Genomic DNA, 15,185 nt, shown 5'->3' on the forward strand with positions numbered 1-15,185 from the left:
ATATGGTGAACATTTTTCAAATACATATCGAACATTGTAAAGTACATGGTGAACATTTTTCAAATAAACACTTAATATATTTTTAGTATATGATGAATAATGGTTTCACATACATTGAACATTTTTTCTATATGATGAACTTTTTTATTTGTACAATGAAAGTTTTTTAATACACACTGGTCATTTTTTCCTTATACTTCAAACATTTTCTTAATATACACTGAACTACTTATAAAACACACAATGAACAATTCTAAAAAACTTATTTATTTCTAAATAGGTTTATCTTGTTCCTAAAACACAATAGTTGGTTTTTTTGGGGTGAAAACTTGACGAAACATTCGAACAGCTTTTTGTTTCAAAACGCTCGTGGGCTAAGTGCACTGGCACATTCATGTCTGGCTTCAGCAAAGGCTCCTGCATTCGCCGCGGCATTTTCTATTCGGCGCCTTCAGTGCCAGTTAACGTGTACTCCCTCCGTCCGGAAATACTTGTCATTAAAATGGATATATCTAGATATATTTTAGTTCTATATACATCCATTTTCATCTATTTTGATGACAAATATTTCCGGACGAAGGGAGTATTTTGTTAACTGTCGCTGGAGGCGCTCTTATCTGGGCCGGCCCATATACGATTTCAATTATGTAAATACTAAATACCCAAAAACGGTGGAGTCGTCTGGCTTCAAACCTGCAACTTCCGTGCTTAAAGGCAAGCACACTAACCACTTGGCTAGCCAAAGCATTGTGAAACTGTTGCTTTTTTCTCTTTTATTTCTTTGTTCAGTTTGTCAGGTTTTTTTTTGACCGATTTTATTCGATTTTTCTTTTTCCTTTTCTCTTGCTTTTCCCTTTTTCTTTTTATTAAATGCACGGATTCTTTTAAAATTCATGAACTTTTTCTTCAAAATTGATGAACAATTTCACCAAAATCAATTTTTATTCAAATTCCTGGACTTATTTTTCCAAATCAATGAACTTTTTTCAAATTTGTAAAATTTTAAAAAAATCAATGATTTTTTTTACAAATTCAATGGATTTTCAAATTAAATGAACTTCTTTCAAATCAACTATTTTATCAAATTTGATTAAATTTTCTCAAATCGACGAACTTTGTAAAAAAAATGGTGAAGTTTTTCAAATTTGTGAACATTTTGAAAACCGATGATGTTTTTTTTCAAAATGAATGAATTGTTTTAAAAAAATTGAAATCTTTTGAGTTTGTGAATGTTTTTTTAATCCCTGTTTTTCTTTGTGAACTTTTTCCTGAAAATTCAATTGTCAGCGGGCCTTTGTTAACAGTCAATCGTATACCAGCTCGGAGCGATCGAACTAGATCGATTTTCCGCCGAGCGAAAGAAATACGCTGCTCTCGATATTTGGCTAGCCCACATAGGAGCGCGGTAAGCGCTAGGTTAGTTAGGCAAGTGGGATTCGAGAGGGAGAGACCCGCACACACACACACACACACACACACACACACACACACACACACACACACACACACACACACACACACACACATATAGAGAGAGAGATAGAGAGAGAGAGAGAGAGAGGACACGCCAACCTTGGCCAGGCTTGGTTACCGGCGGCGGTGTCTCCATTGCATGCCGCTTGTCGGCGCGCGCCACAAACTTGAGAATGCAATGAAAGGAAGGCCTTGGACTCATCCCTTACGCGCCGCTCCTCATCCTCCCGCGTGATATGTCTCGATGGAGGCCAAGATCACACAAGTCTCCTTCAGCTCATCCTCCTCCTCCATGCAGCCGAGTTGTCGGAGGTAGGAGAGATGGGCCCGCTCGACGGACTAAGAGGAGGGAGGGGGGGTGACCATTGCCCTAAGTCAAAAAAAAGGAAAATATTGTGTCGATCAATCCAACACATTTGTTTGACAAAAACAAGGAAAAGACGACGAAAAGAAGTGGGTTTGGTTGACCAAAAACAAAGCGAGTGATGGGATGGGAGGGGCTCAAGAAAGTCGGCATTGGCTTCGTGGGGTTGGGTTTGTCCTCTCCTACGTACGAACGAAGCAACTGCCTTGCGGGACCCACACGTTTCGTCTTCCTCCTCGTGACAAGACAATCCAAGACCGTTTCGGTTTCTTGTTCCCGTGGATGCTTTGCTCTTGCCGCCCGCCTCTCTCGATCGTTCTACAGGACAGCACAGGGGACCGACAAGGAGACCAGCACGCGCAGTACACGGCTGCCGACTTGCGGGGATAATACTACTGCACACAAGTATAAAGATTTGATCTGGTCCTGATTTCAAAGCCGGGTCTCGTCTCTGTCCTGTCCATTCAATCCAGTTTCGTCGTTCGTCGCGAGCAGGGCCTAAATCGCCGGATTGCTTCGTCGCCAATCAATCAATCAACCGGTTTGAATTGGATTGGATTGTTCTTGTTCTTGTTCTTGTTCTTCGGGAGGGAATAACTAACTGCATGTTGGTTTTTTATTTTTATTTTTGTTCCGCCGGCGCAGGCTCGCCTCTCGTCGACCGACACCGACCAAGCCCGGCCGGCCGGCCATGGTGGTGCGGGGCCAGCAAGATCTGGACGCCAACATCGTCCGCTGGGGCCTCCACCACCTCCTCGACGGCGGCGGCGGCTGCGTGCACCGCCCTCAATCCCCCACCACCGACTACGCCCCGCCGCCGCCGCAGCCGCAGCGCGCCCGCGCCCTTCTCGACGGCCACGACATGGCCCCCGCCCCCGCCTCCGCCTCCGAGGTCAGGGTCGACGAGGTCATCGCGCACGCGCTGCAGGAGGAGCTGGCGCAGGTCGCCATGGCCGAGGCCTCGGGGGCCGGCGGCGGCGAGGCCGAGCGCCGCGCCACCGTCCTCGCGCAGCAGTGGTTCCGCCCCGAGGTCGTCAGCTATCTGCCCTCAGGTACTAATCTTCAGTTACCAACACAGACGCAAAGCACTGTAAATTCAGACATGTCATCCCCTCCTGACTCGATCCCCTTTCCTGAACAAACCCCGGTGCAGCTCCACCTTATGTAGAAGAAGCAGAGGGCTCCAGTCCATGTTCGAGCCCCGAACAAGGTAGCAATGCGCGCGACGGCCAGGGCTGCTCCATAGAGCTTGTGGATGATTTCTCTGCTCTCGACGGCGAAGTCGGCAAAAGACTGAATGACATGGTCCCTGTCCCTGTAAGTACTAGTATAATTGTCCACTTCACTTCCTGCTGATCCAAGTTTATATATCCATTATAACCGAACAATGGCTAGAATGGTTGGGACATATGCTAGAATTGATTCACTGCATAAAGGGGTTAAGTACAAATAGTTTTGGGTTTCTACAGTTTCAAGGGGATTCAGAGTTTCACCTCGGATATCTTATCTAACCATGCTCTGAAGTTTAGATGCGTTTGGGGATTGCTAGTTCCTGCTAGGTGATCAGAATAATGCTTGGGTTATTCCTCAAGGATGCCGGACACTATTTACAGTAGAGATCATATGTTAAATGCAGACAATGCTTTTGATTTATGTGAATTATCAATCAACCTAGTAGATCCCCGGTCGAATATCTGCTCCTATCAATGTAAATGCTGAGCCCTGTTCCACTTTTATTGCTCTACATTATATTTTTATTTTACTGCCTGAGGGGGTTAAGCACAGCAGTTTTGGGTTTCTACAGTTTCAAGGAGCTTCAAAGTTCCACCTTTGGTGTATTATCTAATTATCAAATAACGGTGCTCTGAAGTTTAGAGGAGTTGTAATTGCTAGTTCCTGCTAAGTAATCATAAGAATGCTTGGGTTATTACTCAAGGATGCCGGACACTATTTGCGGTTCAGATAATATGTTAAATGCAGAATTATCGATCTACCTAGTAGATGCCCATGGTTTGATCGTATGTCTGTTCCTATCAATGCAAATGCTGAGCCATGCTCCATTTTTACTATTTTGTGTGATAGTTTTTCCTATCAATGCAAATGCTGAGCTATGTTCCATTTTTACTGTTCTGTGTGATAGTTTTTGCAACTTTACTTCCCATCTTAAGGCAAGCCCCATTTTAACATTTAATAATGAGTTTGTTACTCATCAATCTAGAAAATAAAAGTTCAGAACCTGCATCTCTAACTCTCCGTCAATGATCAAGAAGGTCATTCTTTGACGAATTTTCATTAACTTGCATGTGTTGCCTTGAATATCATGTCTAAGTTTTTTGTTACTTATTCACTTTGCTACTGCAGCATGTCCCTAAAACAAACGGAGACATTCCTTCTTTTGATGAAGCCTTTTCAGATCACCGAAGACTTCTTGACAGGTAAATACCCCTGCAGTACACTTGTCATCCCATAAATCTATACATGAAGACATGTTCTGTATACTGTATGTGCTCCATGGTAGGTCTTTTCTGATTGTCTGTCATTTGATCCCAATATGATCTCTTATTTAGGTTGGTGCTGTATGGCCTGGTTGAGCTCAAGGTTAACGGAGATGGCAATTGTCAGGTATATTTACAGGATTCAGTTCTCTCTTTACTTTTCGAGAATAGCATATTTGGTGTCATCAGTACAGACCTGCTCTACAAGTGCTTATCTCTTTCTGAACCTTCCTGTTAAACAGTTTCGAGCATTGTCCGATCAATTCTACCGAACTCCTGAACACCATAGATTTGTACGGCAACAAGTGGTCAATCAGGTTAGTATATTCAAAATGACTGCTTATATCAGTTTCCTTCTTACAGTGAAAGGACACACAATAAGAATCATTTTGTCGGTCGATAAATACAGCTACGAGAACTGGTTGTGTCTCTCTGTACTATTAAGAAGCTGAACTTTTCCTTATCAGATTCTCTTGTACTGACAGTAATATGTTTTCATTCGCAGCTTGAGTCTCATCCTGAGATATATGCTGGATATGTCCCTATGGATTACAGAGAATACCTTAAGAAGATGCCAAAGTCAGTGCCTGCTCTTTTTCTACTAGTAGTATTTATTTATCTCAGTATATATGTTAATGAATTAGACTGTAAAGATGCACATTCTCACTTTTTTATGCTTACCAGGAATGGAGAGTGGGGTGACCATGTTACACTGCAGGCGGCTGCAGACTTGGTAAGCATGATTCTTCCTTCCTCACCATTTTTACTAGTAGATTTGTTACGTGCATTCTCAGGGTATCTATGCAGTGCATATAGTACATCATTGACTAGTAATTCACTCCCTCCATCCCATAATAATATAAGATGTTATTACTACCAATATACTCACATATTGGTAGTAATAACATACTATATTATGTATATTGGTAGTGGTAACATATTATATTATAGGATGGAGGGAGTACCTTTGACTCTGCCATCATATATATTAGAAGAGCTATATTGCAATTTCACACACGATTTTACAATGTGATTGAACTATTTCAATATGAGGTCATGGTTCTAGTCCTGGAAACAACCTCTTTGCAGAAATGTAGGGAAAGATTGCGTATAAAAGAGCCAAAGTGGTCGGACCCTTCCCCGGACCCTACACAAGCGGGAGCTACATGCACTAGGCTGCCCTTAATTGCTCTTGTCAAAGACCTTCGATTCTATACTGTGCTGATCTTTCTGTCGGACTTTCTGATCCTCCTAGCCGCACCCTGGCGAAATCCGTTTTAAACCTTGAATTTGTATGGGTGGTCGAAATCAAACCCCAACATCTCAATCCTTGAAATCCCCATTTTCTATTGTGTGACTCATGACCTTATCGCTCACCTCCTCACAAAGGACCTTGCCGCCCACCTTAGGGTCACATCACAACGCCACCGCCGACATGAAAGGCGCACCTCTTCTTCATGAGTCGCAAGTTCGCGCTTCTCCAACTGTCACGGTCGCCCTTGTCCCCAGCACGCTACTTTGACCTCTTTTGAGTTTCGCCTACGTTGTCGCCTCCCTGAGCCAACGCTGGTGATCGGAGACAAACCCTTAGAATCATCGTCAGACCACATCCAATGGCATGCCTGAATTAGTGACCAATGGCCTCCCCGGTGCCACGTGTACAATCCTTGTTTGGAAAATAACGTAAACCCTAGTCTCCCTGGCGCCACCTATGCGATGCTTGTTTGGAAACCGGCGTAAGCCCTGGACTCCCCGGTGCCACCTATGCGATCCTTGTTTAGAAACCGACGTAAACCCTGGCCTCCCCAGTGCCACATATGCAATCCTTGTTTGGAAACTGGCGTAAGCCATGGACTCCCTGGCGCCACCTATGCGATGCTTGTTTGGAAACCGACGTAAGCCCTAGCCTCCCTGGCGCCACATATGCAATTCTTGTTTGGAAACCCACGTGAGCCATGGCCTCGCCGGTGCCACGTATGCAATCCTTGTTTGGGAACTGACGTATGCCCTCGCACTCCCCGGTGCCACGTGTGCAATCCTTGTTCGGCAACAGACTTAAGCGTGCTACTGGTCGGGATTGTCGATTTCAGGGATTCGGAGGCGAGGGTTCGATTTCGACGAGGCGTGCGAGTTGAAGGTTTATTTCGGACTTTACTCCCGTGTGGGCAAACTAGCTGGCCCCACCAGTCAGCGAGGGGGGGCATGGGTGGGACAAACTGGTAGGCCCCACCGGTCAGCGAGGGGCATGGGAGGGACAAACCGGCTGGCCCCACCGGTCAGCGAGCGGCGCACGGGGCCACCGTCCACGTGAACCGCACCACCCACCGAGAAAGAAAAACCGAAGCCACCACCACCCATACGATATTGGCCTGGCGCTTATCCCCCCCGCGCCTCCACCACCCGCCGCCGCCGCCATTTACTCCACCACCACTCCCTCCCCCTTTCCCCCCTCCCCAGATCCAGATCTGAACCGCCGCCCGCCGCCGAGGGGCCATCAGCGATGGAGGCGAGGAAGAGCGCGCCGGGGCAGCCGTGGTCGGACGGCGAGACCATGCACCTCATCGACGTCTACGAGGACCGCTGGACCAAGCTGCGCCGGGGCCAGCTCAAGGCGCACCAGTGGGAGGACGTGGCTGGCGAGGTCACCCGCCGCTGCGGCGGCCAGCGCAAGACCGGCACCCAGTGCCGCCACAAGCTCGAGAAGCTCCGCAAGCGCTACCGCACCGAGGCCGCCCGCCCCGTCACCTCCCTCTGGCCCTTCTTCCGCCGCATGGAGCGCCTCGAGCGCGGCCCCGTCCCCGTCTCCACCAACTCCTTCCCCGCCTCCCCGCCCGCCTCCGACGACGACCAAGACCAGGACCTGGACCCGGAGGAGGAAGAAGAAGATGAAGAGGAGCAGGAGGAGGAAGACGAGGAGCAGGAGGAGGACCAAGAAGAGGAGGAGGAGCAATTGCTCGTCGCCAGGAACACCGGCAGCCACACCAGGAGCATCAACGGCCTCGTGCGCGACGCCGGCGGCTTCAGGGGCCATCAGCAGCAGCAGCAGCAGCAACGCCGCCCTTCGCCGCCGGCTGTGACACTGTCCACCGCGCCTCCGCGCAAGAGGGTCTCCTACGAGGCCGCCATGTTCCAGTCCAAGGCCGCCGCTGCAGACAGGGCCATCAAGGCCGAGGAGGCTCCCGCCGTGGACCACGGCTCCGTAGCAGGCGTGCTGAGGGACATCGGCGAGGGAATCAAGCGGCTGGAGAGGCGGAGAATGGAGGTGCAGTGGGAGATTGAGCAGGGTTGGAAGGAGACGGAGGCCCGCAGTAATCAGATGCTCCAGGACGCCCAGCGGCAGTTACAGGACACTCTCGCCGCACTGCCGCCGCCGGGGAAGAAGGCCAGGAGGGACCATGGCAGCAGTGCAGACGGCTTGTAGGTAGCTAGCTAGCGATCGATCAATCGATCAGGGGACAGATAGGCTGAAGCTGTTTATTTTCTTATCTGGTGGTAGTGAAGGGAGGGAAAGAGATTGTTCCTAGTCTTCATCCTCTGCTCAGGATGTATGTATTTAGTTCTCGTCGTGAACGATTCTGACCATTGTTGCTTGGAGTACTTCGGTACGCATGGCAAACCATGCTTCTTACCAGACCAGTTGCTTACTTCAGTCTCTACTTTGGTTTGTCTTTGCAGTGATTCATCTCTTGGACAATTGCTTGCCGTAATTTAATTGTATGCCTGCCACCTGATATGAGTTAAAAATTGTGACTTTTGGGGCGGCATCTCTTAAAAATCTCTCCTTTATGCGTAGTTTCTTGGCATTATTATCAGTGATCTGCTCATGTCATATGACTGCTCTGCTATTTGTATGGAACTGAAGTATATGCATTTGACTTTTTCAGTATGGTGTAAAGATTTTCATTCTGACATCATTCAGAGATACATGCTACATTGAAATTCTCCCAGTCGTTCAAAAATCAAATAGAGGTAATGTGTGTTTGTCATTGCTATGTTAGTATTGATGAATTGATTTCTAAGTTCACCAAATATATTTTAGTTTATTTGTATCTAACATGATTTTGTTTCTTTCTTTCTCGACTCCAGTTATATGTTTGAGTTTTTGGGCTGAGGTGCACTACAACTCGATATATCCAGAAGGAGGTACTGTATATGACTATAATCATCGTATAGATATCATTTTGGTTTTCATGCTCTTGACTCTATGTATCTCACCATGCTGATGATGATCTGCTGCAGAGTTGCCCGTCGTGGAGAACAGAAAGAAGAGGTGGTGGCACTTGGAGTTCTAGACTTGTAGTGCTAAAACCAAAAGGGGAATAGAAGATTTGATTTGTTCTTTTGATCTCATGGCAGCTTGTTGGATCGACGGTCGTTTTGTTCGACCATGTGATTACGAGGGATCCGAGGAGCTGCGATGCCGTAGGATCGATGAGGAGATTGACTGACAGTTAGTTTGTACATAAGTATATAGCAGTATCTGCAGGGACGAAAGTGTTGACTGGGTCTGTGATATGTGATGTGAACATTTGTTGTAGTACCTAATATATCTATATACATCACTTATTTTTCTAGGAGTGGTTATGTCAATGTTAGCAGAAAGCGTTGACGAAATGATACTCCCTCCATCCCAAAATGTAAGATCATTTTTGACACTATGGGACGGAGGGAGTATATTTCTTTGCACTTTGACACAAATGACACACACCTTGTGGCACTGACAAGTGGCTTCAGAGCCCACATGTCAGTGATACAGGACGTCTCATTTGGGATGTCTGTGGCGCAAGGCATGCCATTTTGTCAAAGCAAAACAAAAGTAGATCATTTTGTTAAATTCCCTGGAAACTGATCCATCGTCTTCGGCGTGGTGTGTGGTGCTCATGTTTTGCAGTTACTTTAGTTAAATGTATTTTTGGTTTAAACTTCGATCCTGCTAAAGTCAGCTAATCTAGAGCAGAGCAGTCCTGTACCTATAGTTGCAAGATATTTCAGTTGTGTGTTTTAGTTGTAGTTGATCGTCTATGTATGTACTCACTCTGTACACTAATGTAAGACGTTTTAGAGACTTGACAATGTTTTAAGCTGGTGTTAACTTTTCTCCGAACTCCAATTAAATGTTCGAGTTTTGGGGCCAAAGTGCACTACAACAGGGGTGAGCAAAAAGCTCAAAGCTCAGTAAGCTTAACGATTGCCCGTTTGCTCGGCTCGTTTACTAATGAGCTGAGTTAATCTTTGTTTTTAGCTTAATGATCCACACAAAGGAGTTTCACAAGCTAAAAAAAACTGCTGCAGTTAGCTTGTAAAAAGTTGTGTTAGCTTAGCTTTAGCCCATCCAGTAAGTCTACTATTAAGAATACTATTATTTGGCTTTTTTTTGCAAGAATACTATTATTTGCTTACTATACCTACTTGCGATGCTATGTTGATTTGTTGGTTGTTGCTAAAATATTAATGCATTTCTGATGCAGTTGTCTAAATTATCGTAAACTGTTGTTGAAGTGATGTGTTACTTGTACTTTTAAATGAGCTGTAGCAAGTGCTCATGAGCCAATCTTGGTTTTTAGATCGTTAATGAAAGCGAGCCTACCTATCCAAGCCTTAACGAGCCGATCTTCTCATTAATACATCTCATCTCTATCCGATCTCTTATAAGTTATATTTGAGGAGAAAAAAATAACAGTTTGTCTAATTCACATCTAGATATTTTTTAAGTATGTCACATCTAAGCTCTCACAAATATATAATGCAGCAACAAAAAAAACTAGGACAAAAAAAAAGACCACAAATAGAGTGGACATCAGCTTAGATGTTTATGTCACATCTAGATGTGTCCTAAATAGACCTAAAAAAAATTATTTAAAGGATTAAGGGGTATCTAGCAAATCCCTTACATGACCATTTTCCCTAAAAATGACTCCCCCGCCATGTGTTCTTAGGAAAAGTCACGCCTGCCTCCCGCTTGCCTGCAACTTTCCTGCCTAACCCCAATGTTGCCATTGCTTGGTCCGTCGTCGATCATCCTCGTCCTAATGATCGACGGAATGGAAAGCCCCTCCACACCGCATACCCTTGGCACCCTCGTCGACGTCAGAGACCCACTGTCGATCACGAATTCGGCATCGTTACTGTTGGTGCTAAAACCCGCGGATCTCGGGTAGGGGGTCTCGAGCCGGTGATCTGGGCACTATAGTAACAGAAAGTAAGGGAACATAGTTTTACCCAGGTTCGGGCCCTCTCAAAGAGGTAAAACCCTACGTCATGCTTGTATTGTATTGATTGTGGAAGTAGGTCGGGTACAACTAGGGATAACATGCCGACCATTCAAATACGCCTTGAAGTGTACGCCAAGTCTTCGGAGGATTCCATTTCGAGTATGTCGAGGGCCAGGACATGCGTCACCCATTCTTCAGTTGTTGGTGGGTCCTCGGCCCGACCCATGACTGGCAGGCCGACGTGGTGTGCACCCCCCAATCCAGGACACCGTCAGCTACCACCAAAACGGCGGCGGGCAAGGCATGGACATCATCAACAGAGGTTCGTCGCTGGCGGCTGTTGTCACTCGCTCATGGCACAAAGCTGATCGGCAAAAGGGACCGTTGGCCATCGGCCAAGGCGGCAAATAAAAAGAAGGGCGCGAACTCCCTGGCGCTTCCCCCTCGCAACATCCTTGTCACAAAAACAACAGTGTGAACTGCCTGCCCATCTTCGTTTTAGCAGATTATCCTTGGTTAGAAACACTTCCTTGTGAATGAATCACATGAAGATCTTAATTCTCAACGAAACTTTTATCTTCCAAATGTGAATCATCTCGGGATTTGGTCAGAATTAATTAGATCAAGGTATATATATTTCATCATGAAAACGTTGTTCCTAGTTAACTTCCAGCAAAAGGAGTTAGGCTGATCAGAAAGTTGAACATCCATCAACCTTGGCACGAGATGCAACAAGGAGCTCCAATGCTCCCCCACTAGAGACCTCCTGGACTGGATGTTTAAGGCGGACGATTATAATACTATAGCAAAGTAGTCCTCCTTACATTGTACAATATTATATAGTGTGGGATATTGCAAGGCTAGAGGCATCTCCCTTAACCATGTATCTTCCCAAAATCTGGTTGTTATACCGTTTCCAACAACAAGAAGAGGAGTATGTTGTGCAACTACAAGATCGAGGAAGACAAATGTTTGTGTGAAGCTTGGGTCAACATCTCTCTCGATGCCACATTCAGTGCCGACCAAACAAAGTAGAACTTTTGGTAAAGGATCGAGGAATACTACAACAACAAGGGCCGAGGAACATGCAATGGGAGTTTACTGGTGGGGACATCCCAAATTACTTGTCTTAGATTTGTCTAGACACAGACAATTAAATTCAGGACGGAGGGAGTATATCTCAACATGCTAATCATGACCTGTTGCAAAGTTTCCCGTCGTAGAGAACATGAAGAAGAGGTGGTGGCATTTTTGAGTCCTATGGGCGGTTCTAACCCTCCCCCCTACAATATACCACACCTCCCTAAACTAAACACCTCAAAGTTGAAAGGGGGCACCATCCATGGAGAAAACACCTCAAAGTTTGAGTCGGATGACACCATGGCACCATCTTCCTCGAGCATAACACCGCAAAGAACCTCCATTTTGAGCTCTAGAGCCTGATCCAAGGCAAAGGAGAGGAGCATTGGAGGAAAAGGGGGCACCATCCATGGAGAAAAAGGCGGAAGACAAAGGAGGAGGAGGCCCGAGCTCCACCACGAGATCCATGGCGACTTACTAACAGAGCGGATGATGAGGAACAATAGAAGACGAGTAATCCAATGGAGGAAATGCTGCAGAAAGACACGTAGTGAAGAGAAGGAGCAAGTAGGCAACCATCCGTCGGTCCATATTACTGAACCATTTGTCACCATATGTGTATAAATCATTTGTCCAAACACATGTTACTTGTCTAGCCTCTATGTACAAAGAAAAAGAGCAGACATACGACTGCAATATGCAAGGAAGTTCAGTTATTCTCAAAATGTTGCACTAATTTCATTAGCCTTTTGGTTTTGTGTACATTCCATCGTCCTGTAACTAAATTGAACAATTTTTTGAGAACCGAGAATACATGGAATGATGGAAAGGAGCTAAAACCATTAATATGAAGCTCCAAAAACATTATATGGATGTTCACATCTCAAATATCGTGCATAACAAGAAGAGGCCAAAGCACCGCCATCAAGACAACAATGGCGCCGGCGGGTCCAAAGCCCGCCGGCGCGGCGCCGCTGGGGGGCCCCGACGGTGGCCGGGCCTTGTCGGTGACCTTGATGACCATCCGCTGCCCGCCCTGGCAGTGGCCCGTGGCGCCGCTGATGAAGTAGAAGGGGCCGGGGCGGTCGAGGCGCACCTCGGTGTTGCCGTTGTTGGAGAAGAAGATCGGGTCCGACGACTCGCACTTGTTGTACTCCTCCTCCGTCACCTCCATCACCGAGTCCACATTGTACTTGAAATCTACGCACGCACGCACGATCGATCACGCCGCATACCAAAAAAACAAATCAACCAAGCTGTCGATAGATCTTACGGACGATGTCGCCGACGTGGAAGTGGTTCTTGGACGCCCAATGGTTGTACGTTTGGGAGTCGCCGGCCTGCGGGACGACCCACTCGGCGTCGCCGCCGACCTCGAAGTTGGTGGCGCGCGACGCGTCGAGGAGCGCGAGGAGCAGCAGGAGGGGGAGGAGGCTCGCCATGGCCGGCCAAACTATCCGCTGGCTACCTGATGAGACGCGCAGGACGAACCGAGAATGGCATGCAAGGGGAAGAAGATTAATAGGTGGTGGAGAGTTGGGGAGGAGGTGGTTTGAGCGACGGGAAAGGAATGGAGGGTGGCGTCGAGTATGCGGTTTGCGGTGCATGCAACAAGGTCGCCGCCGGAAAGCATGAGATCGATCTCCATCCACCATCCTTGGTTTGACCGCGTATGGCTCCTGGTGAAGAGTAAAAATAGGTGGGTATCATGCAAACCCTTCTTTCTCTTTCTAGTAGTAGCTAAATTAAATATTAGTACTAGCTTAAACAAATACTAGCAAACATACACGTGTGTTGCACCGTGAGAGAATAATTAGTGTGATCCATTAGCATAACATGCAACATCCGGACAGTGTCACCCGAGACAGGAAGGTTGCAGTTTTTCTGGATCAAGCGTACTTTTGTGAGTCGAGGAAAATCACTCCCATGACCAAATTCTTTCTCTAACCATTTTTTTTCTCTTTTCTTTCTTTCTTTCTATTTTTCTGTAAATGGAGCAACACAGCCCAACGACCACGCCGGCCCATCTAACCTCCTAGGCCTAACCCTCGCCCACTTCTCCCCAAGCCCCTGTCCAGCGCCTCCGGGGTTTGCTCTTTGCCTGTTGCTGCTGCTCTGCCTCCTGCCCAAGATCGGCGCCCCTTGCGGCCTCCGTCCGTCGAACTGCGCCATGCACCTCCTCCTCTTGCTGCTTGTCATCCATCTCTTGCCTTGCTGTGCAGGCAAACCAGCCCTGCAGCAGGTCTTCTTCAGGCGTGCATTCATGCTTAGTTAGGCTGTTGGCTACCTCTGGGTAGCTCAGCTCTCTCTACCGAGCTAGGCATATTTCTCATCCTTTCTTTGTTAGTATTCTGGCTGTTTGATTCTTGCATATAAATCGGTGGGATTTGATTTAAAAGACCAAGGTGGGACTATTAATTCGGAAGCAGCAGATGAAATACTATGAAACCGGACGATACGAACGTATAAAACTGGACGATTGGGCTGGGACTACGGGTCAAATTACAAAAATCACAGGGACTTTTATGCAAAAAGTGTGCAACGATGACCGGCAGAAGCGATAGCCGTTTTATTATTAGATAAAGATAAAACATTGGGATAGTCTATTTAATAGGTGTGGATTCTTTTTCCGGCAAGCTCGGGATAAACTAGAATAGGTGATTATGCAAATAAAATTTTCAAGCACGTCAGATACAATAAAACCGTAAGACATTTTAGATCACTACAATACAGTAAAACCGTAAGACATTTTAGATCACTACAAATGTAAGACTTACAGAGGGGGAAATATCTAACATGTATTTTAGAACAAAATACATGACTTAAAAAAATTAAGAATTGTCTCTTTGTCATGTAGCACTAAATAGGGGCGTCACATATGAGTGTTCCTATGCCGTCCAATCCTTATCTATTCGTCATGCGTGTATGAGTGTTCCCCCGCAAAAAAAACGAGATTCTCACTCAATGCTTAATTTTTTAAATGGTTTGTGTCTTAAACTGTTAACCCGTTGTATGATCCACTTTCACCGATGGCTTCTTCACGACAAGATTTTTAAAATTAGATCTCATATTGATATGTTCAGATATTTTTCTCACCTGTACTTACCAACTAGTGTATACTTACTTGACAGGTTATTCATAACTTAGTTTCAGATAAAATTAACTTGGTCATCAAGTTCATTGAACGTTAGTATACACATGTTTAGAACTTGCTTCCTACAGACATTGCTATGCCCACTAGTAGAAAACAGGGCTTTGGTCCAGGCCGGGTCAGCCCATTAGTCCCGGTTCAGTCCAGAACCGGGACCAATGGGGGCATTGGTCCCGGTTCGTGAGCCCAGGGGGCCGGCCGGGCCACGTGGGCCATTGGTCTCGGTTCATATGGACCTTTTGGTCCAGGTTGGTGGGATGAACCGGGACCAATGGGCCTCGCTTCTGGCCCACAACCATTGGTCCCGGTTCGTGTCTCAAACCGGGACTAAAGATTAGACCTTTAGTCCCGGTTTGAGGCACGAACCGGGACTAATGGGGTTGAGACCTTTAGTCCCGGTTCGTGCCACG

At 46.4% G+C, this 15,185-nt stretch overlaps 3 protein-coding genes across 3 annotated transcripts; 2 read left to right on the forward strand and 1 right to left on the reverse strand.

Moving 5' to 3' along the window:
- The first annotated feature begins 2,095 nt into the window (after positions 1-2,095).
- LOC119287244 (OVARIAN TUMOR DOMAIN-containing deubiquitinating enzyme 12-like) lies at positions 2,096-8,922 on the forward strand. The gene is made up of 12 exons (XM_037566767.1): positions 2,096-2,378; positions 2,483-2,889; positions 2,991-3,154; positions 4,199-4,272; positions 4,405-4,459; positions 4,575-4,649; positions 4,838-4,911; positions 5,017-5,065; positions 8,217-8,301; positions 8,419-8,475; positions 8,572-8,602; positions 8,689-8,922. The coding sequence occupies exons 2-12, from the start codon at positions 2,529-2,531 to the stop codon at positions 8,723-8,725; spliced, it is 1,062 nt and encodes a 353-aa protein (XP_037422664.1). The 5' UTR covers positions 2,096-2,378; positions 2,483-2,528; the 3' UTR covers positions 8,726-8,922.
- On the forward strand, positions 6,693-7,988 carry LOC119287245 (trihelix transcription factor ASIL1-like). The gene has a single exon (XM_037566768.1). It carries the CDS (start codon positions 6,833-6,835, stop codon positions 7,751-7,753), a length of 921 nt encoding a protein of 306 aa, XP_037422665.1. The 5' UTR covers positions 6,693-6,832; the 3' UTR covers positions 7,754-7,988.
- Positions 8,923-12,343: 3,421 nt separating the features above from the next.
- On the reverse strand, positions 12,344-13,213 carry LOC119287249 (mavicyanin-like). Its single transcript, XM_037566771.1, has 2 exons — positions 12,898-13,213; positions 12,344-12,824 (listed from the first exon to the last, which is right to left on the reverse strand). The coding sequence occupies exons 1-2, from the start codon at positions 13,064-13,066 to the stop codon at positions 12,508-12,510; spliced, it is 486 nt and encodes a 161-aa protein (XP_037422668.1). The 5' UTR covers positions 13,067-13,213; the 3' UTR covers positions 12,344-12,507.
- Positions 13,214-15,185: the final 1,972 nt, after the last annotated feature.

This window comes from Triticum dicoccoides, chromosome 4A (genome assembly GCF_002162155.2).
Source record: "Triticum dicoccoides isolate Atlit2015 ecotype Zavitan chromosome 4A, WEW_v2.0, whole genome shotgun sequence".
NCBI classification, from domain to species: Eukaryota; Viridiplantae; Streptophyta; class Magnoliopsida; order Poales; family Poaceae; genus Triticum; species Triticum dicoccoides.

What these genes read in the sequence shown, in the direction of transcription:
- LOC119287244 (XM_037566767.1), top strand. Translation starts at nt 2,529, where the DNA reads ATGGTGGTGCGGGGCCAGCAAGATCTGGACGCCAACATCGTCCGCTGG. An exon ending in ACGGAGATGGCAATTGTCAG is followed by an intron (nt 4,460 to 4,574) that starts GTATATTTACAG and finishes CCTGTTAAACAG; the next exon opens with TTTCGAGCATTGTCCGATCA. An exon ending in CGTTCAAAAATCAAATAGAG is followed by an intron (nt 8,302 to 8,418) that starts GTAATGTGTGTT and finishes TCTCGACTCCAG; the next exon opens with TTATATGTTTGAGTTTTTGG.
- LOC119287245 (XM_037566768.1), top strand. Translation starts at nt 6,833, where the DNA reads ATGGAGGCGAGGAAGAGCGCGCCGGGGCAGCCGTGGTCGGACGGCGAG.
- LOC119287249 (XM_037566771.1), bottom strand. Translation starts at nt 13,066, where the DNA reads ATGGCGAGCCTCCTCCCCCTCCTGCTGCTCCTCGCGCTCCTCGACGCG. An exon ending in CCACGTCGGCGACATCGTCC is followed by an intron (nt 12,825 to 12,897) that starts GTAAGATCTATC and finishes GTGCGTGCGTAG; the next exon opens with ATTTCAAGTACAATGTGGAC.